At 26.8% G+C, this 23933-nt stretch overlaps 13 protein-coding genes across 13 annotated transcripts; 9 read left to right on the top strand and 4 right to left on the bottom strand. All coding sequences in view use genetic code 12, as the record gives it.

The window, feature by feature from the left end:
- Positions 1-83: 83 nt before the first annotated feature.
- Positions 84-1823, top strand: NPL4 (Npl4p; the record flags this gene model as incomplete). Its single annotated transcript, XM_051760978.1, has 1 exon — positions 84-1823. One exon carries the CDS (start codon positions 84-86, stop codon positions 1821-1823), a length of 1740 nt encoding a protein of 579 aa, XP_051616627.1.
- Positions 1824-2419: 596 nt separating this feature from the next.
- Positions 2420-4549, top strand: MSI3 (adenyl-nucleotide exchange factor; the record flags this gene model as incomplete). The annotated part of the gene is made up of 1 exon (XM_051760977.1): positions 2420-4549. One exon carries the CDS (start codon positions 2420-2422, stop codon positions 4547-4549), a length of 2130 nt encoding a protein of 709 aa, XP_051616626.1.
- A 2341-nt stretch (positions 4550-6890) lies between these two features.
- KGF55_000680 (serine/threonine protein kinase) lies at positions 6891-9362 on the top strand (the record flags this gene model as incomplete). The annotated part of the gene is made up of 1 exon (XM_051760976.1): positions 6891-9362. One exon carries the CDS (start codon positions 6891-6893, stop codon positions 9360-9362), a length of 2472 nt encoding a protein of 823 aa, XP_051616625.1.
- A 280-nt stretch (positions 9363-9642) lies between these two features.
- Positions 9643-10656, top strand: ARC35 (Arc35p; the record flags this gene model as incomplete). Its single annotated transcript, XM_051760975.1, has 1 exon — positions 9643-10656. One exon carries the CDS (start codon positions 9643-9645, stop codon positions 10654-10656), a length of 1014 nt encoding a protein of 337 aa, XP_051616624.1.
- A 50-nt stretch (positions 10657-10706) lies between these two features.
- On the bottom strand, positions 10707-11243 carry KGF55_000678 (mitochondrial 37S ribosomal protein uS12m; the record flags this gene model as incomplete). Its single annotated transcript, XM_051760974.1, has 1 exon — positions 10707-11243. One exon carries the CDS (start codon positions 11241-11243, stop codon positions 10707-10709), a length of 537 nt encoding a protein of 178 aa, XP_051616623.1.
- A 145-nt stretch (positions 11244-11388) lies between these two features.
- ACP1 (Acp1p) lies at positions 11389-11805 on the top strand (the record flags this gene model as incomplete). Its single annotated transcript, XM_051760973.1, has 1 exon — positions 11389-11805. The coding sequence occupies one exon, from the start codon at positions 11389-11391 to the stop codon at positions 11803-11805; it is 417 nt and encodes a 138-aa protein (XP_051616622.1).
- Positions 11806-12085: 280 nt separating this feature from the next.
- KGF55_000676 (ubiquinol--cytochrome-c reductase subunit 10) lies at positions 12086-12423 on the bottom strand (the record flags this gene model as incomplete). The annotated part of the gene is made up of 2 exons (XM_051760971.1): positions 12086-12313; positions 12415-12423. The coding sequence occupies 2 exons, from the start codon at positions 12421-12423 to the stop codon at positions 12086-12088; spliced, it is 237 nt and encodes a 78-aa protein (XP_051616621.1).
- Positions 12424-12855: 432 nt separating this feature from the next.
- Positions 12856-13193, top strand: KGF55_000675 (uncharacterized protein; the record flags this gene model as incomplete). The annotated part of the gene is made up of 2 exons (XM_051760970.1): positions 12856-12870; positions 12966-13193. 2 exons carry the CDS (start codon positions 12856-12858, stop codon positions 13191-13193), a joined length of 243 nt encoding a protein of 80 aa, XP_051616620.1.
- A 495-nt stretch (positions 13194-13688) lies between these two features.
- Positions 13689-15944, bottom strand: RTT101 (cullin; the record flags this gene model as incomplete). Its single annotated transcript, XM_051760969.1, has 1 exon — positions 13689-15944. The coding sequence occupies one exon, from the start codon at positions 15942-15944 to the stop codon at positions 13689-13691; it is 2256 nt and encodes a 751-aa protein (XP_051616619.1).
- A 164-nt stretch (positions 15945-16108) lies between these two features.
- Positions 16109-17077, top strand: KGF55_000673 (uncharacterized protein; the record flags this gene model as incomplete). Its single annotated transcript, XM_051760968.1, has 2 exons — positions 16109-16785; positions 16867-17077. 2 exons carry the CDS (start codon positions 16109-16111, stop codon positions 17075-17077), a joined length of 888 nt encoding a protein of 295 aa, XP_051616618.1.
- A 144-nt stretch (positions 17078-17221) lies between these two features.
- Positions 17222-19381, bottom strand: RGD1 (Rgd1p; the record flags this gene model as incomplete). Its single annotated transcript, XM_051760967.1, has 1 exon — positions 17222-19381. The coding sequence occupies one exon, from the start codon at positions 19379-19381 to the stop codon at positions 17222-17224; it is 2160 nt and encodes a 719-aa protein (XP_051616617.1).
- Positions 19382-20445: 1064 nt separating this feature from the next.
- Positions 20446-21525, top strand: KGF55_000671 (uncharacterized protein; the record flags this gene model as incomplete). The annotated part of the gene is made up of 1 exon (XM_051760966.1): positions 20446-21525. One exon carries the CDS (start codon positions 20446-20448, stop codon positions 21523-21525), a length of 1080 nt encoding a protein of 359 aa, XP_051616616.1.
- A 293-nt stretch (positions 21526-21818) lies between these two features.
- On the top strand, positions 21819-22496 carry KGF55_000670 (uncharacterized protein; the record flags this gene model as incomplete). The annotated part of the gene is made up of 1 exon (XM_051760965.1): positions 21819-22496. The coding sequence occupies one exon, from the start codon at positions 21819-21821 to the stop codon at positions 22494-22496; it is 678 nt and encodes a 225-aa protein (XP_051616615.1).
- Positions 22497-23933: the final 1437 nt, after the last annotated feature.

Raw genomic sequence — 23933 nt, 5'->3', positions numbered from 1 at the left:
TATTGTTTGTGGCAAAATATAAAATATATAAAGTCTACTTTCTTTGCAACAACTTAACTCTATTCTCACCAACAACTCATACAATGTCTTCATTAATACTTCGATTTAGATCGAAGGAAGGAATGCATAGAATTAATACTACTCAATCATCAAATTTTCAATCAATAGTTAACGATTTATTACCAAAATTATCAAATCAAAATTTAGAAGAAATTATACTTTCAAATAATCCAAATTCAAATAATGAATCAAATTCTATAAAATTATCATCAATTTTAGACAAAACTGTTAGTGAATTAAATCTAAAGAATGGTGATTTATTATATATTACATATTTAAATAATAATGAACCAACTCATTCAAAACAATTAGATTCAATACCTATAAATTCAACAACTACTTCAACTACAAATATATCAACAAGTCATGGACCATTAACTCAAATTAAACAATTACCAGTAGATGATGAACTAGATAAATTAGATGGAATGATTCAAAGACCAATATCATCAATGTGTAGACATGGACCAAAAGGAATGTGTGAATATTGTTCACCATTATCACCATGGGATGAAAATTATAGAAAAGAAAATTCAATAAAACATATATCATATCATTCATATTTAAATCAACAAATGACAAAATTTAATAAAAAAGAATTAAATAGTTCATATATTGCACCTTTGGAAAATCCAAATTACAAGATTGATTTAAATTGTAATGAAGGTCATAAACCTTATCCAAAGGGTATATGTTCAAAATGTCAACCATCACCAATAACATTACAATTACAAAAATTTAGAATGGTTGATCATTTAGAATATTCTTCACATACAATATTAAATGAATTTATAAATACTTGGAGAAATTCAGGTTATCAAAGATTTGGTTATTTATATGGAAGATATGAAAAATTTGATAAAGTTCCAATGGGTATAAAAGCAGTAGTTGAAGCAATAATTGAACCACCACAAAATGATGAAATTGATGGATTAACTTTATTGAATAATTCAAATTGGGAAAATGATGAAAAATTAATTGATTCTATTGCTTCACAATTAGGAATTTATAAAGTTGGTATTGTTTTCACTGATTTAACTGATTCAGGAATGGGTAATGGAACAGTATTATGTAAAAGACATAAAGATTCTTATTTTTTAACAAATTTAGAAATTATAATGAGTGGGAAATTTCAAATTTCCAACCCCAATAAAACAAAATATAGTTCAAATGGTGAATTTTCTTCAAAATTTATAACATGTGTTATATCTGGAGGTATAAATGGAGAAATAGAACCAAGATCATATCAAGTAAGTAATAATGGTGAATCATTAATTAAAGCAGATTTAATAACTGGTTCAACTCAACCTTCACAAATTTTTGTAAATAATTCAAATGATACACGTTATGTTCCAGATATATCATTTAGTAAAATTAATGAATATGGATTAGAAATTAAAACAAATGCAAAACCAACATTTCCTGGTGAATTTTTATTAGTTTCATTAACTGATTCATTTCCATTAGAACCAAATCCAATGTTTAATTCTAAATCATATATAATTGAAAATAGAGAATTTTTAGGTGATATAAATAAAGATTTTCAAAATTTATCAACATTATATAAATATTTAAAAAATCAAGCGTCTGATATTTTTGATTTTCATTTTTTAATTTATATTATTAAATTAAGGATTCTTAATGATGATGAAGCAAGATTATTAATTGATTATATAAAAACAAGAGATATTTCAAAATATAATGAATTAATTAATACTGGTGGTTGGTTAAGTTTAATTACAATTTTAGAACAAAGTTCGTAAATGTATTTATTGATATATATATATATGCATATATTGATGAACACAATTTATATTATTGTTGTCTATATGTTGAGTCATGTTGTCTATAATGCTGAGAGTAAGAAATATAGTCATTCTTACGAAAATCTCTACTCTATTCGTCTGTGTTGAGAGATTAAAACTTGACTGAGTCGAAGAATCACCGTAATTTTCTCTTCATAAGTTGTCAAACTGAGTATTTAGAACTTTGAGAAACAGTGACTAATTCCTGATTTTTCAAACCGTTTATTCAGCGCTAAAAGGTTTCATTATTATTGATATGTTACGCTCAATCGGTTGCAAAATCGTGCTAACTGATGTTTCAGAATTCAATAGAATAATAAAGAATTTACTAGTAAAAATTGGAACCGAGTTGCTACCACATACAAGTTACACAAAACTTGTAAGTAAAGTTACTTCATCACACAACAGCAAAAAAACTTAATTGAAATATATGGACTGAAAAAAAAAGTATAGAATCAAACAACTCATTTTAATTTTTCAACAAGTTTATTAAATTTATTCAATTATAGATTTCATTTTATAGACCAATTTTTTAAACTCAACCACAAAGAAAGATGTCTACTCCATTTGGTGTTGATTTGGGTAATAGTAATACTGTTATTGCTTGTGCAAGAAATAGAGGAATTGATATTATTGTAAATGAAGTATCAAATCGTTCAACTCCTTCAATTGTTGGTTTTGGACCAAAATCAAGATATTTAGGAGAAACTGCTAAAAATCAACAAACTTCAAATATAAAAAATACTGTTGAAAATTTAAAAAGAATTATTGGATTACCACATAATCATCCAGATTTTAAAATTGAAGAAAAATTTTTTACTGTTCCTTTAACCAAGAATAAATCAGATAATGGTATATCTGCAAAAGTTAAATATTTAAATAAAAATCAAGAATTTAATGCTACTCAATTATTAGCTATGTATTTAGATAAAATTAAAGATACTGCTTTTAAAGAAACTAAAGGTAATATTACTGATATTTGTTTATCAGTTCCAGATTGGTATACTGAAAAACAAAGAAGAGCAGCAGCTGATGCTTGTAGAATTGCTGGTTTAAATCCAGTTAGAATTGTTAATGAATTAACTGCTGCAGCAGTTGGTTATGGTGTTTTTAAAGCTGCTGATTTACCAGAAAATGATTATAAAAAAGTTGCATTTGTTGATGTTGGTCATAGTTCATATCAAGTTTCAATTGCTGCTATTAAAAGAGGTGAATTAAAAATTCTTGGTACTGCTTTTGATAAACATTTTGGTGGTAGAGATTTTGATTATGCAATTGCTGAACATTTTGCAAATGAATTTAAATCAAAATATAAAATTGATGTTACTGAAAATCCAAAAGCTTTTTATAGAGTTTTAACAGCTGCTGAAAAATTAAAAAAAGTTTTAAGTGCAAATACTCAAGCTCCTTTTAATATTGAAAGTGTTATGAATGATGTTGATGTTTCATCATCATTATCAAGAGAAGAATTAGAAAAATTAGTTGCACCATTATTACAAAGATTTAATATTCCGATTGAAACTGCTTTAAAAGAAGCTGGTTTAAAACCTGAAGAATTAGATTCAATTGAAGTTATTGGTGGATCATCAAGAATTCCAGCTGTTAAAACTAGAATTGCTGAAATTTTTGGTAAACCATTAAGTTTTACTTTAAATCAAGATGAAGCTATTGCTAAAGGTAATGCTTATATTTGTGCATGTCATTCACCAACTGTTAGAGTAAGACCTTTTAAATTTGAAGATTATAATTTATATACTGTTTCATATTTTTGGGATAAAGAAGATGAAGATGAAGATCATTTAGAAGTTTTCCCAAAAGGTGGTTTGTTTCCAAGTACAAAATTAATTACATTATATAGAAAAGGACCAAAATTTGAAGTTATTGCTAAATATACTAAACCAAAAGAATTACCAAAGGGAACAGAACATTTTATTGCTAAATGGACTATTGGTAATGTTGAACCAAGTTCTGGAGAATCATCAATTGCTGTTAAATTAAAATTAAGAAATGACCCTTCTGGATTTTATACTATAGAATCAGCTCATACAGTTGAAGAACAAATTGTTAAAGAATTAATTGAACCAAAAGAAGGTGAAACACAAGATGAAGATGCTGAACCACAATATAAAGAAGTTAAAAAATTAGTTAAAAAGAATGATTGTTCAATTGAAGTTGAATGTGCTGCATTAAGTGAACCAGAATTACAAAAATATATTGAACAAGAATCTCAAATGATTATGGAAGATAAATTAGTTGCTGATACAGAAGAAAGAAAAAATCAATTAGAAGAATATATTTATGAATTAAGAGGTAAATTAGAAGATCAATATAAAGAATTTGCTTCAAAACAAGAAGTTGAAAAATTAACAGGTTTATTACAAAAAGCTGAAGATTGGTTATATGAAGATGGTTATGAATCAACAAAAGCAAAATATATTGCAAAATATGAAGAATTAGCATCAATTGGTAATGTTATAAGAGGTAGATATTTAGCAAAAGAACAAGAAAAAAAAGAACAATATAGACAAAAACAAGAAGCTGCTCAAGCTCAAGCAATGGCTGAAAAAATGGCACAAGCAAGAAAAGATGATGGTAATAAAGATGATAAATCAAAAAATAATTCCAATAATAAAAATAAAAAGAACAATAAAAAAGATGATGAAGGAGATATTTCAATGGATTAGATAATTTTATTATAAATTTTTCTTTTATTTTGTGTATAGTAATTGAATATAAAATTTACAATATTTTAAAAACTTCGTATTAATATCTGTTTCTTATATTAGACGTTATGTACCAAACGAATGTAAGAATATAAACAATAAGACCTCTTACGATTAATCTTTCAATTTGTGCAATGGTATCCCAAGAATTTTAGATATCAGATTTTGGACCATTATTTGGAAGTTGATACGGTAAATCAATTGTAAATGGAGATCCTTTATCAATTTTAAAGAAGAAGAAGATATTGAATTGCCAAAGAATCTCCATCCACAATTGATTTAGCGTATCAGCCACCAACTTATTGGGTTATCCTTTATCACCAATGGTTCAACAGCTAATAACGTATCAAAAATGAAGAAGGTACTGAAGTGATCAAAACTTCGTCAATTCGTAATAATATTATCCAGTTATGATTTTGACCTATATACAATCGTAGGTATTATTGAAATTTATCTACGTTTATATATTGGCCAAAATCAATACTGGGTATCATTATTACGATTTTCGACTTTAACATTTGATTTTAAATGTTGAATTAAGGAAATATTGGATTTATCACAAACACGTACGGAAAATTCTTGAAATAAATCACTTGTAAATTGTGGTCCTGATCCAAGATGTACAATCTGGAAACCCTTGGTGAAGAAAATAGTAATGGATGAAAACTTCTAAACATTGAGGTGCACCAAGTGCTGCATTAACTGGAAAAAATGACATCAATTAGTAAAATGATCCACGATTGATAAAATTGCATCAATATTTTTATTCATAAACAAAACAGTAAGTCGGATGATGATAATCTTGATGATGAATCTCACCTACTGCCGGGAACTTCAATATTTGTCGATGGTTATAAATTAATTTGATTTGAATGTTTTACTTCCATGAATGAAACAAGTCATCATTAATTACATTGAGTAGTACCCCAAATGTAACAAAATATGATATTCAAATTCATACCATCAGCACTTATTTAACCATTACGACCGTTCCGTGGTAGATGAGACTTTATTTCAACAGGATGATCACCCGACTTCCTATTGTTATGTTTATGAATAAGTAGCATCTTTCCAACATGTAAAACAACATTTACCGTTTACTTTAAATATTGATGATCCCTCAATTTCAAAACTTGAAAGAAGTTGAAAAATTTTTCTGGTTTACCCTAACTTTGATCTTCAGCCCACTCAGATGACTATAATAATGATGATATTCGATAAGTTGACCGCTAATGAATAGACTTTTAATATCTTTGATATAAGATGCACATAACTCAAACAGTAGTTGGTAATTTAATCACATTAAAGGTGACACTTATTGTACATTAAATTATCGTATTATGTAAGTACCTTATTTTGTTTTTTTTTTTTTCTTGTGATTCATCTTTAAGATCTTTGTCGTGTCATGAACGTTTGGTCCAAGAAACATATTTTGATTCAAAAACGTGTGAACTTACAACATTGGGTTTACTACAATGATAAGGGTTGCCCAACTAATAAATATTGTATGATCTGTTCTGCTTTAAGCTGCATAAGTACTTATGTCTTTTTACTAGCATCATCATCTTCCAATTTTTAGTGAGTTGATAGTGAACCAAAATAACATCTTTTACTTTTACTGACCGTTATTAAAGTCTCGGATCTTTCCATTTTGAGACATCTAAAGAATTTAGAATTATAATAATGATTATTATTATCTAAGATAATCAAATTATCGTAATGCTTGCAATGTTTCATCAACTGATAAACTTAGTAAAGGCAAAACGGGTTCAAGGGTTTTCGTTACTACTCTGACTTATAATTCGTACGAATTTCAAACTATATTCGGTCCAAGTACTTTCGTTTAACCCCGTATTAAAAATTTAAGACAAGATTAATTACACTAAAACGGTGTATAGTACTAAAGTAATACTAAGCATAAACAGAAGAAAAAAAAAATTGATTTACTTTTCTAATATCAAATCATTATTTTAATCATCATCTTACAACCAATATCAATATAGATATACTCATACGAACCCAAACTATCATAGATCAAACCATCAAACTAAGAGAAGTATCCTAATAAAGTTTCAAAACTTCAATTACATTTTAATAGAGCAGAGATAGTAATCAAATTTTCAAACAGATTTAACATAGTCATTCCTTTTTACAACCAAGTATTTAATTAAATTTTCAATTCAATTCAATTCCAATTTAATATTTGTATTCAAAACAGTTTTTATTTTTTAACGTAATAAGATATCATTCATCAATTGTAATAATCAATCAGTTTTACATAATTTAACATCATTAGAGTTTTATGCCAAATACAAAATCAAAGCTTTCAATAGCTATACAACAAGCAGATAATTTAGAGGCATCTCAACAACAACAACAGCAGCAGCAGCAACAGCAACAGCAAAATCAGCAATCACAAGATCAACATCATCATCACCATAATCATCATTACAATCATAATCTGTATCAGCATCGTAATAGTTTACCACAAAATGAACAACCAAAACAAAAACATCATTTTAGATCAAAAAGTGGGGGTTTTTTCAAATCAAATGGATTTTCCAATATTAATAACAGTAACAATAGCATCAATAACAATACAAATAATATAGATATAATTAAAAAATCACCAACAGATGATAACTTTTCAGAATCACAAAATGGTTTAAATTTTAGACCAATACCACTGCCATCATTATTACCAAATTTAATACAACATAGTTCACCTTATGTATCAACAACTCCATCTTCTGCTAAACATTTTAAACCTGAATTATCACCATTAAAAACAAATTTTGATGAAGAAAAACGGCATAGTTTTATTGAATCTGGTGATGATGAACATGGAAAATCAGATGATGATGATGAATATGAATTAGAATTAAAATCATCAAAAGGAAGTCATTATCATTTACATCATCATTATCATATGGAAGAAGATAAAAAGAGAAGGAAAAAAGAAGAAAAAGAATTAAAAGAAGAAACTCCAAAAAAGGAACAACTGATTCAAGAAGAAGTTGGAGAAGATGAAGATGATGAAGATGAAGATGAACCAGTAAACCCAGCAGATGAAGAAGATTTAAAAGATTATGTACCAGGAGGTTATCATCCTTGTTATATTGGTGAAGAATATAAAAATGGTAAATATGTATTAGTACGAAAATTAGGTTGGGGTCATTTTTCAACAGTATGGTTAGCAAGAGATAATGATAAACAATGTCATGTTGCTGTAAAAGTAGTTCGATCAGCAAAACATTATACAGAAACAGCAATTGATGAAATTAAATTATTAGATAAAGTTACAACATCAGATATACATCATCCAGGTCATCAACATGTTATACAGTTATTGGATACATTTACACATACTGGCCCAAATGGAGTTCATGTTGTAATGGTATTTGAAGTATTGGGTGAAAATTTATTAGGTTTAATTCGTCGATATAAACATAGAGGAATACCCATTGTATTTGTAAAACAAATTGCAAAACAATTATTATCAGCATTAGATTTTTTACATAGAAAATGTGGAGTTATTCATACAGATTTAAAACCTGAAAATATATTAATAGAGATTGGAGATGTTGAACAAATTGTAAGAATGGTTGAACAAGAAAATGTTCAAAAAAAATTACAAAAAAAATTACTGAAACAATCAAAAGGATCAACTCCAAATAGTTCATATAGTAATGTTAAAGAAACTACAAATAACAATGGAAATAATTCATCAACAACTTCAATGCTTTCACCATCATTAGGAAGGTCAGGTAGAAGATCTAGAAGACAAACTTTAATTACTGGATCACAACCATTACCATCACCACTTCGTACATTTAATAAATCATTTACCAGTATATATGGATTCTCAACAACTACAGCAAATACTCCAGTAAAAAGTATGTCAATTACAAAAGATACCAATCAAGGTCTTGAAACAACCGCAGAACATCACGATGAAGATAATATAGATGAAAATACATTAAACAATTCATTATCATCAATGTCAATATCAAATTCAAATAGTTATCAAGCAGCAAATGTAGATCCAATGGAAATTCCCAATGATTCTAATTTTAGATTAGATGAAAATTCAACAACAAAATTAAATGATATAATAAATGAAGATGAATTAATTTCCGTTAAAATAGCAGATTTAGGTAATGCATGTTGGACAAATCATCATTTTACAGATGAAATTCAAACTCGTCAATATAGAGCTCCAGAAATATTATTAGGTTATCATTGGGGTTGTGCAAGTGATTTATGGTCATTTGCTTCATTAATTTTTGAATTATTAACAGGAGATTATTTATTTGATCCAAGAGATGGTAAAACTTATTCAAAAGATGATGATCATATAGCACAAATTATTGAATTATTAGGAGAATTTCCAAGAATGATGTTAAAAGAAAGTTATTATTCAAGAGATTTTTTTAATTCAAGATATGATATGAGAAGAATTTCAAAATTAAAACCATGGAGTTTAAAAGAAGTTCTAATTGAAAAATATAAATTTTCAATAAGTGATTCTATAGAAATTTCAGAATTTTTATTACCAATGTTAAGTTTACAACCAGAAGATAGAGCAGATGCAGGAGGGATGATTAATCATCCATGGTTAAGAGATGCATTAGGATTAGAAAATGTTGTATTAGAAAGACCTGTTGGTGGATCTGGTGAAGATATTCCTGGTTGGTCAAAAGAATTAACTTTGACAAGACTGAGTAAAAAAAATTCATCTGTTAATTTAAATAAGCATTATAATTTTAATTGAAATTAGAATTGAAATTAGGTTTCATATTAAAAGATGATTTAATAGATTAATAATTACGAAGATAGAATGAAGTATTGAGTCTTCTTGTAGCATTTATTTAAATACTAGATGAACGGGTATAGCTTTTAGCAAAAGTTCAAAATTTGGTAGCAACTCTCAACTCCAATTTTTAGTTCCGAATTTGATAATCGAAACCTTGAACAATCAAACATTACTCAGATCAGCTTTAAATCAATTCCAAAACAATTCTTTATCAACTCATAACACAACATCTTTCAAGATGATGCTCCAAATTGAACAAAACAATCTACTCATACAAAAGACCCTTACTGAAAGATTATTCCCCAATGGTGAATCATTAAAATCATTAGATAGAATAATAACAGATTTTGATTTTGCAACTTTTCATATATCAGGTAAAACGGATTTATCAATATCAATTAATTTAAAATGTTGGAATGATTTAGTTAAATATGGAGTTATAGAATATTTAGAATCAAAATATTCAAATTTTAAAAATTTAAAAATATTATCAAAATCAGATATTGAACCAGGTTATAATTATTCAATTTTATTAAATTCTGAAAATTCGGCAAATGAAGATGATGAAGAAACAAAATTAAATTTGATTAACGAATTAAGTTTATTAAAAAGAAATGCAATGGCTGCTCCATTTCATAAAGCTTTTAATAGATATGATGAATTAGTTAAAAAATATTCAAATTCAAATACTTATTCTGAAGAAATTCAACAAGAAATTTTTAATGAAGAAGTTTTAGTTATAAAATATAGAGGAATTGATGAATGTATATTTATAAAACCTTCATTTGATAGAGTTACAGTTATATTTTCAACTGCTTTTAAAGATGAAACTGATAAAATATTTGGTAAAGTATTTTTACAAGAATTTGTTGATGCAAGAAAAAGATCTGTTCAAACTGCTCCTCAAGTTTTATATTCTCATTCTGAACCTCCATTAGATATTTCAAATTATGTAAATAAAAATAAAAAATTGGAAAATCAAAGTTTTATAACATTTGTTTTATTTCCAAGACATTTAGTAAAAGGTGAAAAAAGAGAAAATTGTATTTCACATATTGAAATGTTTAGATCTTATTTTCATTATCATATAAAATGTTCAAAAGCTTATATGCATTCAAGAATGAGATTTAGAGTTAAAGAATTTTTAAAAATTTTAAATAGAGCAAAACCTGAAAATTTAGATGATGAAGGTAAAGTTATTGAAAATAGGAAAACTGCAAGTGGTAGAAGATTTGATATAAAAAGTAATTAATAAAACATTCTCAAAAGATGCATATATATTTACATGAAATTAATTATCTATCAACTTTTAGGCTTTTTAACTCCATATTTACTTCTTGATGTAGTTCTATTTGCAACTCCAACTAAATCAAAAGCTCCTCTAACTAAATGATATTTTACACCAGGAACATCTTGAACTCTACCACCTCTAACTAATACAACATGATGTTCTTGTAAATTATGACCTTCACCTGGAATTAAAGCACTTATAACTTTACCATTTGTTAATCTTACTCTACAACATTTTCGAAGGGCTGAATTTGGTTTTTTTGGTTTTAAAATTGTTATACGTAATATTACTCCTTTTTTAAATGGATTACCTTGTAAATCTGGTGATTTCGTTATATTTTGTTTTGGTGGTTCATAATGTTTATAATGTTGTATTTGATTTAATGAAGAATATCTTTTAGATTGTAATTGATTTATTATGTTTGATTTAGTCAATTTATGATTATTGGTGATTGATAATATATATGATGTGATTGGTTGATGCTGTATTGGTTTTAGTAGCGATCGGATATTAGAACCTACATTGGCATTTAATATTGAACGGAACATTCTTGGTGGATATTGAAGAAGTATTCGTTAGGTTTGAATAATCTAAAAATTTTTCAACCACTGAAAAATTGTACAAAAAAAATTATAGACCCGAATTATTATCAACTTACCAAACACATAGTAAATACATAAAAACAAGCACATAATGTTCAGAAACACAATACTTAGATCATTAAGATCGAACACAAGATCAATCGTAAACACGACATCAAAATTTTCAACATTCAGAACTACAACTTTAACAACCACCATCAAACCAATTTCATCATTAAATTTCATTCGTTCATATGCTGGATTTCCATCATTAACAAGAGATGACGCAAAAGAAAGAATTATAGAATTATTAGAAGGTTTTGATAAAGTAGATACTGAAAAAACTGGAGAAATTAAAGAATCTTCAAATTTTACTCAAGATTTAGGTTTAGATTCTTTAGATGTGGTTGAAGTTGTTATGGAATTAGAACATGAATTTAATATTCAAATACCTGATAATGATGCTGATAGTATAAAGACTGTTGGTCAAGCTATTGATTATATAATTTCTCAACCTGATTCTTGTTAGATAGAATATGTTTAATAAACATTGATGTAAAACAATTATTTATTGAAGAGATATTAGAGGATTCACAAAGTGTAGATTGTAGTTCGGGTAGCCCAATTGGTCTTTAAGTTATATCAAAATCAAAAGGACTATCCAAGGACGTATTCTCGATAGATTTTCAAAATTAATGTCTTATATTCTTATCCTAAACCTATAAAATTGTATCATTACTGATTTACCAAAACAAAAACTAAGTTCTATGCAACAAATATATTTTTAAGTAATCTTAAATATTCTCAAATTATACAGGTACTTCTTCTGGATCAGGATTATGAATCCAATGTTGACCAAAATAAGGAATTTTTTGATAAAAAGTTTGTTGAAATAATGGCCAACCTTCAGTAAATGTAGCAACAACAGCTAATGCAGTACCTCCCCAAATCAATAAATCTGGTGTATATGATCTTACTAATGGTGGATTTAATTTTCCAAAATGTGCTAATGCTTTTAAAACTGGTCCTTTAATATACTATTAAAAATATGTTAGTATTTTAATTAGATTGATGGAGATTAAAGTATGACATTTAAATTCAATTAATTGAAGTCCAAATGTAAAGTTGAATCACATACTGATACCATGGTTGAGTTGTAGTCTGGTTGACGTTCTTTTGACTATTTCAAACAATCAATGTCTCACTAAAATATAAGCAATTAATTTCAATTTCTCATTGGATGCAAAATCAAATATTTATTCACGTGCAAAGTCACGTTTTTTGATTTTCAACTTTTCTGTTACATTTTATAACGTCGAACAAGAAACGGAAAACGTCTATTTTGCTAAAATAACTATTACATCGACTATCACGACCTTCTTGACAGTTTCACATAAAGCGATGATCTCGCATGCCATGTTAGATTTAGTCATATTTTGTTGCTTCGAAAGTAAGCACTATATTGCCATTTATAGAAATGACAAAGCCAGAAATGGACATTCTATCCACAGGAGGTTTTTTTTTTAAAGACGACTAACTTTTAGCATGCGGTCTTATCCCTTTATGTGAGGCTACAAAGATGACCGTGAGAAAGGTACTAGGTTCTGTTTTAGCCATGTCCTTAAAAGACTAGCATTAATAGCTTTTCGTTGTAACCATTAACAATGGAAAACATCAAAACTAATCAAGAATAGTTTAAAATTATCGGTTACAAACTATTGTTTAGAATATGGATTGTTCCCCATGAATGAGTTCGTACATGGAGCTGTATCTACTGGAGGTTCAAATGAGCTTAATGCTCGTTTGTTCAAGTTTTTTCAAGAAGCATCAATACCAGTGCTTCCAACAAGAGACTTGTCTGATTCAGAGGAAGATGAGAAAACTTTATCATTTTTGGTTGAGGAAATACTTATTTAACATCTACAGAATAAGTCAAGTTCCAAACCAGCTATAGGAAGAGAAATTATTGATGCTGTTGATGAGAATTTGCCGACAGCTAAACTACTCCCAGTGAGTCCAAAAATACGCCTTTCAATGTGATAAAGAATTCGAAACAAAACAAAGATCAAGTACCTGTAAAGCACATGGTAACTTTTATATCTAGTGATGCAAGGATAAAAATTTAAATCTGGGATTAGAATTCTTTGTCACATTATAAGGCGTATTTCCATACATACCCAGATATAAAATTTACTATGTACTTTTTAGGTAAAGAGTATGTTATTGAATACTTTTGTCTTAAATAGTACAAGAAATTTGAAAAAAAGCAATTTTATTATATTTCATAAGCTATGGTCACTTCTAAAAGTAAACTCAATCCTTCGGTTTTGGAAATTAAGGGTTTTATAGAGAACAATCATTTCTTATTTGCTGAATGCATCAAACTAAGGTATTGAAAGAAATTAATACACACTAAGGTATATAAACAATTGTATCAATATCTTTTCTTTTTAGATATTCTTGATCAATTAATTTTTCAATTGAAGCTTTTAAATCAATCAAAGTTATTGAATTTAAAAGATTATCAAAACATTTATTTAATAATTCTGAATATGATAATTCTCTAAATTTTTTCATAATTTTTATTATTGTTGCTTCATATCTTTTATTTGATGAAATTATTTGATTTGATTCAATTGTTAATTCTTGATCTGGTTCTATGGGATTTAATGTTGGTTGTTGATAATCTTTTATTATTGGTAAATTTACTATTCCTGTTTTACTTTTGAATTTTTTATTATAAGTTAGTTTGTTATCATTTAAGATTAAGATATGTGAAGTACCATTAAATGTTTGTATTATTGAATTTAGTAATTTTTCATTCATATTGAGTAATTTTGTAATCTCATTAGTTAATAATTCATCACGATCGTTAAATAAAAGTATAACTGCTGCTTGTAATAAGTTACAGTTTATCGTCACTTCTTTACCTTCAAAATTTGCAGTGATTGAAAGCTTATGTAATTTATAATTAGACCAATCAAACTTTTTATTTTCTTCAGGTAAGTCAAGTAAATTTGAATATCCCGGAGGTAAAGTTATTGATCCAAAATCTTCTTGTGGTATATCATTCCAATAATCACGTTTTAAAGTAGTGAGTGTTAATTGAATAGTTTTTGAGTTTAACAAAACATGTTTGGTTTTACTTGAATTGATATCTTCAAATAATTTCATAAGATCTAAATCAGTACCAACAATTTCTTCAATTAATTGAATTAACAGTTTTTCAGTATTTAAATCTAAAGATTTACCAATAAGTAATCTTCTTGATAATTCTTTTCTATAAAGTTTTAAAAATTGATCTTTGTTTAATAATGAAGTAAGAATTGTTGAAACTGTTGATAACAAATTATCAATATTAGGTTTATTTTTATTTTTAGATTTTAAAGTTGAATCACAAAATTTAATTAATTGTTGAGTTACTAATTGATTTATTTGTTTATCTTCTAGTATAGATTTTAATTTTTTACGTGATTCATATTCAAATCTATCATCATCTTTAAAATATTGTAAAATTTTCAGTTTTATATGTTCATCAGCTTCATAAATTGTTTGTATCATATTTGATTGATCATTTAAAGCTTTTTTATATAATCTTTCTGCATAATTCAGATAGGTATGAAGTAATTTTAATGTTCCATCAATAGAATGAAGTTCCAAAGAATCTGAACAAATTTCTTTCAAAATTTTTACTTCTTCTGGTTTTTCTAAAATTAAATCCAAATCATCTAATAAAAGATCATCCCAATTTTTTCTGATTATTAATTCCCGTATTAAATCATTTAACAAGTTTTCAACTTGAATATAATTTGAAAAATAAGTTATCTCTTCATAAAGAACCAATAATATTCGCTGAAAATAACAAGATGATTGATATTCGCTTGCAGAAGAAAACCACCCTTTTCCTTCTTGTTTGTCAAACGCGGAGCTGATACGAAACGCATAATTTTCTCTATTCCAGTCATTAAAGGATAGCATTTGTGTAAATTTTTTAAAAAGTTCTTGAATCTTTGTTGAATCATGCCTTTTTTGAAAATATTTATCTTTATAATATATTCCTGTGAGTCTACTATAATAATGAAAAATTAATTGGGAAGTTTCAGGTTCTTCTTCACCTTCTGTTGTAAAACAAAATGTATAAAATTTATCAATTCCATAAGTTTTAATAGGAATTTTCCAACTATGAATTTTTAAATAATTTCGATCTATATAACCAAATAATTTACTTAATAAATTTAATTTATTTTCCCAAAGTTGATAAGAATCCATTATTTTTTGTAAAACATCTAATACATAATTCTCACATTCATCTTTAGAATCAAAATCGTCTCTATATGATAAATTTGAAAAATGTTTAAAATCTTTATTAAACGCGTCATCAATATTTTTGTAAATATGGTTTAAAAGTTCCTTCATTTCAGCATGTTTATATTTACATACTCGTTCTACTAATGCAATAATATAAGCTGGTGATTCAGATAGTACAAAATTGTATACTGTTTGGTGTATCACATGATGTAATATTCCTTTATAATGATCCAACTTTGAAAATTTTGGTTCTTCATCATCTATTATTGGTGCTCTTTTTCTTTTTAATTTTCTAACGTTTGGCAATGATATTGATGGTGTCGGACTTGGATGGGAAGGTGGGGCATGACCGAAACGCATGTGAGTATGTATGTGTTTGTTTTGATTAAAGTGTTGATGATTCCCAAACAAATCAAAGTAGACTAAATCAACAATCGAAATTTTGTAAGCGTAAATCAAAGCCGCATAGAATTTTCTTATCAAACAACTTCTAATTTACAAACCAAACACTTACTTCATTAATAATGTCAAATAATAGCAGTAAAGACTCCAACAATACCCCCAAAGAGAATAACACAAATGAATCATTTACACTACAGAAACCATTAGTTAAAGTAACAGATCCCAAACAATTAACAACAGTTTATAAAAAAAATGGAACATTTGATAATCAAAGAAAACAACTTTTAGAAAATTTTAAATCATCAGAAACTTATAATAATTTGTTATTAAAATTAACAATAATGATAGAATCAAAAATTAAAAATGATCCTCAATTATTATTAAAAAATAAAGGTAAAATAGCAGCATTAATTCAAGGAGAAATTATACAAAATTCAAATAATGAATTAAATATATTAAGTATAGTTGATAAAGATATTCAAGATAAAATAATTGAATCTCGAAATTTTCATGAAATTTTAAAAGATGAATTAATGAATATTCAAAGAAAAATCATGGGGATTAATGATGAAGAATTTAACAAGATAAAAGAAAATATAAAATTAACAAATTTAAAATTGGAAAAAGAAAAATCTTTAAAGAAATTAAAATATGAACAAGAATTAAAAAATTTAGAATATAGAGATAATTTTGTAAAAAATTTGAATAATATTAATAGTTCAAAGAATAGAATAAATAAGATTAAACCTGATGAAAAATTGGAGATAAAAAAAGAAGAAAAGAAGAAGAAAAAAATGATGTATTAATGAGGATGCATAAGGTTATGATGAGAAAGAAATGTATGAGTTATATCAGCTGAAGAGGATTGGTGGTATTCGAGTACGGATATCTCATCATTTGATACTGCTACGTATACTATTAATGATGATCTTGAGCAAGCCACCAAGTCTGTATATGCGTCAGTTAGTATAGAAAGAGAACAAATCACATCTATTTCAACTCATATTCTTGAGTCTCAAACTAGAAGGACAACTTACACAACCAATATGGATGAAAAAGAACTTACAAGTACTAGCTCAATTGAAAAATAAATGAAGATGTATAAGGTTAAGGTGATAGTGTACTGGTAAAGAGAATGATATCAGCGGGTTTGGTATCAAAACATATTTTATAGAATGTATTATGTACGTATTTTAATTATACAAAAATGTTCTTATACAGTCATTCTTAACCATTTATTCCTCATCAACTTCAAAAATATCATTAGCAATAGTCATTAATTCTTCAACAACTTTGCTTTTATAACTTAAATCTTGAGCATTTGAAGAATTATCATTAAAAATAACAGGACCCCAAATAATCGAAAGCGATTTTTTATTCATTCTATTTTTTGATTCATTTAATGAAATTTTATTTAAATGAAATATCAAGCTTCTTAAAGTAAAATATGAACCATCAGGTAAATTAAAAACTAAATGATGTAATTTTTTTGCAATTAAATGTTCATCATTTAATTTTACTGTTTCAATAAAAGATTTTGATTCTAAATTTGTTACAAGGGGTTCAGGTAAATTTATAAAATATAATTTTAATAATGATGCTACTGCAAAAATTTTATTATCAATAATATTATTTGGATTTATATTTGCCCCTATGGTTAAATAATTTGTAAAATTTGAATCAATTAAATCTTTTAATTTTGTAACTTGATTTATATTTGAACTTGTTCTATATATTCCAACTAAATCAATTCCATAATTTTCTATAATTTCAATACATCTGCGTACAATTAATGGTACATTATCTATTCCTGCAAATTTTATAACTTCTTCTATTGATACTCCAAATGTTGGTTGTTTATATGTTGTTATGTTATTAAAAGGTTTTGGACCATTTAAATTTGGAGTTGATGGTGAACTTCCTGGATCTAATGAAGAATATCCTTGTGGTGGATCTTTAATTGGAGATGTTGTAGGATATGTTGAATTGTTATTTGGAGATGAATTTTTGGGATCTGATGATATTTGATTTGATGATTTAGTTGGTAATAAATTACCTGCATAAGGAGTAGATAAGTTTTTCGTACTACTAGTACTGTTATTGTTATTATTGAGATTATTACTGTTATTATTGCTGTTGTTGTTACTCCATTGATTTGATGATACTGCTGCTTTTATATTACTTGTACTATTAGTTCTATTATTATTACTTGTATTATTTAAAAATGGTTTTCCAATATCTTTTGCTTTTATTAATGAAGGATGTATATGATATTCAATTGGAGTTAATGATTTATTTGATTGTTGTGAACCATTTTCAATAAGGTACTTATATAAATCTTTTTCATTATCAATTGATGAAGCCATTGATTTCATAGAAGGTTTATTTGATTGTAAAGGACTTAATAAAACACCAGAATTCATTATTAAATTTTCATTCCATGTTGCATATTTTTGTAATTGAACATTTAATGCAATATCCATTTCTAATATTAAATTTTTTAATTTTTTTGAATTATTTGGACGATGAATTACCAAGATCTCATCTTTTAATTTTTTACAAGTTGAAACTTTAGATTTATATTCTTGATCTGCCATATCAACTTTTTTTTGTAAATCATCTTCTTGTTGTTCAACAGATTTATTTTTTAAACTAAATGATTTTTTTGAAGGATCAGAAGTTTTTAATCTTTCTAAATCATCACATAAATGCATATATCTTTGTTTTGATTTTTCTGCTGATTGTATTGAATCTATACATTCTTTATCTTTTTTTCTATATTCATCTTTAACAATTTTTCTAGATCTTGTTATTGTATTTATTAAAGAAGTTAATTCATCATACATTGTATTTAAAGCAGTAACATAACTTGAACCAACTCCATATAAATTTTCATCAAATCCAATAATTTTATCCATTTGAAATTGTAATGAATCATTTTTTAAATTTTTACTATTATTTTTCATATTTGTTCTTATATTATTTGCAAATTTTTTTAATTGATTATAATGTTCATCTTCAATTTGAGCTTTCTTTTTAATAAATTTACTAAATTCTTCTGCTGTTAATAAACTTTGTTTTAATCTATTCAGTAGAATATCTAATGCAGAATCAGAATTTAGGATTGTCTTGATTTTGGAATCATTTTCTAATAAAGTGGAAGAATCAGTTGTTGATGAATTTGTATTTGGAGTTGAAGTTGAACTTATTTTGTTATTATTTGGACTATGGACAGTGGTTGTTGAGTTGGTTTGTATGGAAGTTGATGATGGTATTTGTTTGGGTATCGATGGTACATCAATTGTTGATGATAGATTATTATTGTTATTATTTTTTGTATTATTGTTACTGGTGGTTACATTTGAAGTATTTAATTCATCTTTTTTATCATCCATGATTTAACTTGAATTGTTCCTCTATTCTAGACTCCTATAATTTGGTTTTGATGATATTATTACAGTTTATGGTATATTAAAAATATATTCAATTTGGTTGTTAAGGTAAAGTAAAGAAAATTGTAATGGTGACGTTATGAATAATAAAATTTGATTTTTTCTTTTGGTTAAATTTACACTACCTATATGATTTTTTGTTTACTTTAATTTCGTACCTTAAAATTTAAAATAATGTCAATAGTCTATTAGATGAACCAGTATAAATTTATACGAGTGATTGTACTAAATTGTGAGATGAAATGATGAAAGAGATCGTTATGGGACGTCTTGTTTATTTATAAGTTGATTGAATTGATCTTTTCCTCTTATGAATCTTTAGTCTATCATTTTTCATTCTTTCGTATATTACGGTTATTATTATTATTCGAGAGTAAAATAAAGTACACTGCCCTTTTTCTGTTCTGAAAATAATTACGACAAACACACAATAAAAAGCTGTGTTGACAATAGAGATTTGAATGATCAAGCTTTGCAAAAAGTTAATCCCAATTTTTCATTTCAAATTCCAGGCCAAAACAATTTCTGCAGTTCAAATCTTTTTCTTCCTTATTGATTAAGACGCGTTTAAATTTTAAAGTTTATATTTACCATCCATATAATTTTGTTAATAGCTCCATCCTGGCATGGACGATTATTGGTCAATGGGCATTTGTCAGGATTGAGTTTGATTCTTGCAACTGATACTATGCTGCAGATACAAGATTGTGATATGGGTGATGTTAGTAGTCTTTCGAAAGGTTAGATCATTATGTACCAAATTAAGTAATTTGAGCGGCTTCGTATACAATTTTGAAAGGTGGGGGTCAATCTAGTTTTACTCGAGTGAACTCCGCAATCATTATTATTATTATTTTAAAGAACTATAAAGTGAATATAAATCCGTTTGTATCTCCAGTCTTTGATTATCCGTTTATATAAAAAACTCATCAATTCATTTATCAATGTAGAGACTTAATTTGACAGTTATTCTTTTTCAATCAAACTAAAAGAATTGTCAAAAAATCATGTCAGCAACCCCAAAAACACAATTTGGTTATGGATATAATATAAATCATAAAAAAATTCAAAAATTTAATAATTTACCAATACCAAAAGTTGGACCAAATGAAATATTATTAAAAATTGAAGCAGCAGGATTATGTTTATCTGATCCTCATACATTAATAGCTGGACCATTACCTCAACAACCACCATTAAAAAATAAAGAAAAATTTATAATGGGTCATGAAATAGCAGGATCTGTATATGAAATTGGTTCAGAAATTGAAAAAAATTTAAAGAATACAAATAATAAATATCAAAAAGGTAAAAGATTTGCTTTACAAATTAATTATTGTTGTGGACATTGTGAATTTTGTAGAATTGGATTAGATGGTTCATGTTCATCAACTAATCAAGCTTATGGATTAAATGAAGATGGTGGTTTTCAACAATATCTTTTAATTAAAAATTTAAGAACTTTATTACCAATACCTGATAATGTATCATTTGAAGATGCTGCTGTTTGTACTGATTCAGTATTAACTCCATTTCATGCTATACAAAAAGTAAAACATAAAATTCAACCAACTTCAAAAATTTTGGTACAAGGTTGTGGAGGTTTGGGATTAAATGCTATACAAATTTTAAAAAATTATGGTTGTTTTATAGTTGCAACTGATAAAAAAGAAGATATTAAATCAACTGCTTTGAGTTATGGAGCTAATGAATTTTATAATGATATTGAAGAAGATTCAAATCATGAATCACAATCATTTGATATAATATTTGATTTTGTTGGAATTCAACAAACTGTAGATATTTCAAATAATTATTTAAAAAAAAGAGGTACTTTATCAATGATTGGATTAGGAAAATTTCAATTAATTTTACCAAATTTTTTATTTGCTGTTAGAGAAATTGAAGTTATTTATAATTTTGGTGGTAATTCAATTGAACAAATTGAATGTATGAAATGGATTTCAAAAGGTTTAATCAAACCAAATGTTACAATTGTTGATTTTAATAAATTACCTGATGCATTGGAAGATTTAATTAATGATAAAGTAAGAGGTAGGGTAGTATTTAGACCAAATAAGTTATAGCATCTATAAATATATAATCGTTTCTTTCTCATTAGTTTCAAAGTACTTATTTTTAATCTTACTCTCTTTATTTTTTGCACCCAAATTTTACATTTCCATAATTCGCATTGATCTGAAAAATTTGAGAAAATATATTTAACAAGATCAAATACATCATTGATTGACTAACTTAACAAAAGTCGAATTGAGACACAACAACATCAGACAAAGTCGATGCATATCACACTCACCATTTGAAAAACCAAAAGCAACTAACATCATAATTAATCCAACTATCATCTAATTAATCAAAAATGGCTAAAAAACAAGCTGGAGAAAATTCTAAAAAGGCAGCAGGTAATGCCAAAAAACAAGAACAAGCAAATAAAAAAAAACAAGAACAATTAGAAAAATTAGAACAAGAAGAAATTTCAAAATGGGAAGAAGGTTCAAAGAAGGGAAATAAAAAAAAAGAAGAAGAACAATTTAAAAAAGAAGAAGCAGCTAGAAAAAAACAAGAAAGAGATCTTTTATTACAAGCAGAAGAACAAAGTTTACCATCAAAACCTTCAAATTCCAAAAAAAGAGGTAGTGAAAAAATTGCTGCAAAAAGAACTGGAAAAATTGATGATTTTATTGATTTTAATAAAGATACTCCTGAATTAAGTGCATCTGGATTAGATAATGCATTAGAAGCATTAGCATTAACAAGTAAAGATTCTGGAGTATCAACAAAAGATATTGATCGTCATGCAGAAAGAAGAGTTAAAGCTGCTTATTTAGCATATGAAGATAGAAGATTACCTGAAATAAGAAAAGAAAATCCTGGATTAAGATTACAACAAATTAAAAATTTAATATTTAAAGAATTTCAAAAATCAAAAGAAAATCCAATGAATCAAGATACAAATATAAAATATAATGCAAATAAAGATGATTTAGAATCTAAAAAGAAAGAAGTTAGAGAAACAAGAGAGAAAAAATTTCATTAATTATTTTCTTAAGATCTTTGGATGAGGGATTGTATAATACTTGTATAAACGAAATTAATGATTTGAAGACATAAAGAAAAATCATAGAAATTTGATGATGATGAATTCCGAGTTTGAACTTGTACTTACGGTCATTAAGCGAAGAATCACGTAACAAGTTGGATCTTCAAGCATTTGACACGAAACGTCAAAACGTTTTCTTCATTCTTTCTTAATATGTGGAGTCTTAAGCATTAAGGCTAAGCAAAATTAGTATCAACTTACGATTAAGAATGTTCTTTACATGATTTCTACTACAAAATTTAATACTATCTTGAACGTGATCTCCCATGAAACAAACGTATTCGACTCTAATGACAAATACTTCAGGATTAGTTCAATTAAAGGTACCATCAGTCGAATGTGGTCAAACTTTCATATTGCTACAAAATGTATAGGAATAATTGGACTGATCCATTAATATAGAGGGATAAACTACAAAACATTATTTAATTTTCATCACAAACATCGAAGGTTCTCTGTAAATCATTGGATTAAAGGTTCTTCAAACTTTATCCGATCGTTTCATCAACCCATTTGCAAGCAAGATCCCCTTCGTTTCTAAACTTTTATATATGCAATGTGTTTTGAAATAATTTGAAAGATATTTGATATACAAAGAATGTTGGGTACTCCTTTGAATTAAGATACCAGTTGCAACAACTGAAAATACCGTAAGTACCTAAAATAATGATTAGTATGAAGGTAACTTCAATACATTCATCAAGTAGTTACATTCATCAAGTAGTTGATAAGCCCCAGTATTTGTTGTGTTGACCAGATGAATGCAAAAGTCGTCGAAAATCATGTCAGATCAATGCAATCACAGTTAAACAACCTGTTTACTTATCAACAGTAAAATCAAATGATCCCATACGTGTGGTAATGCCAAACTTTTTTTTATGGTTGGTGGTCTACTGCAATCTAACAAGAAACCTTTTTGAACCAAAGGTCAAATTTAACCATGAGCATTTTTATTTTTGTTCAACTACGACTGACCGACACAAGGCAACGATGACTTTTGGTTCATTTGCCACACAACAAATACTGTTTGGTTACTGGTTGTTCTCCAACCAATTCACCAAATGCAACCACAGCTATATTGTTATTATACTTCGATTTGTTCAGCTTGTAAAACACCCAATGTTTTATCACAGACAACCCTCAAGGATCATTTGCTTCAATCAACAGCATCAGTCACATCAAAAGTTATCGAAATTCCAACAAAAAAAAAAGACAATTCATTTTTAAGACTTTAAGTTCTTTTCATTATATGTAGGTCAACAAGTATTCTTATCTGAGTAATTCTTTCTCTTTGAAAAAATTGGTGGAGTTTGAACTTTATTAAGAATATTAATTCATCAACAGAGAGAAAGAAAGAGTGTAAGAAAAAAAACA

This window comes from Candida pseudojiufengensis (assembly GCF_024610245.1).
Source record: "Candida pseudojiufengensis strain CBS 10847 chromosome Unknown scaffold3, whole genome shotgun sequence".
Classification (NCBI taxonomy): domain Eukaryota; kingdom Fungi; phylum Ascomycota; class Pichiomycetes; order Serinales; family Debaryomycetaceae; genus Lodderomyces; species Lodderomyces pseudojiufengensis.
Note: the sequence above shows the minus strand (reverse complement) of the source record. Positions and strands in the feature narration are given on the sequence as shown.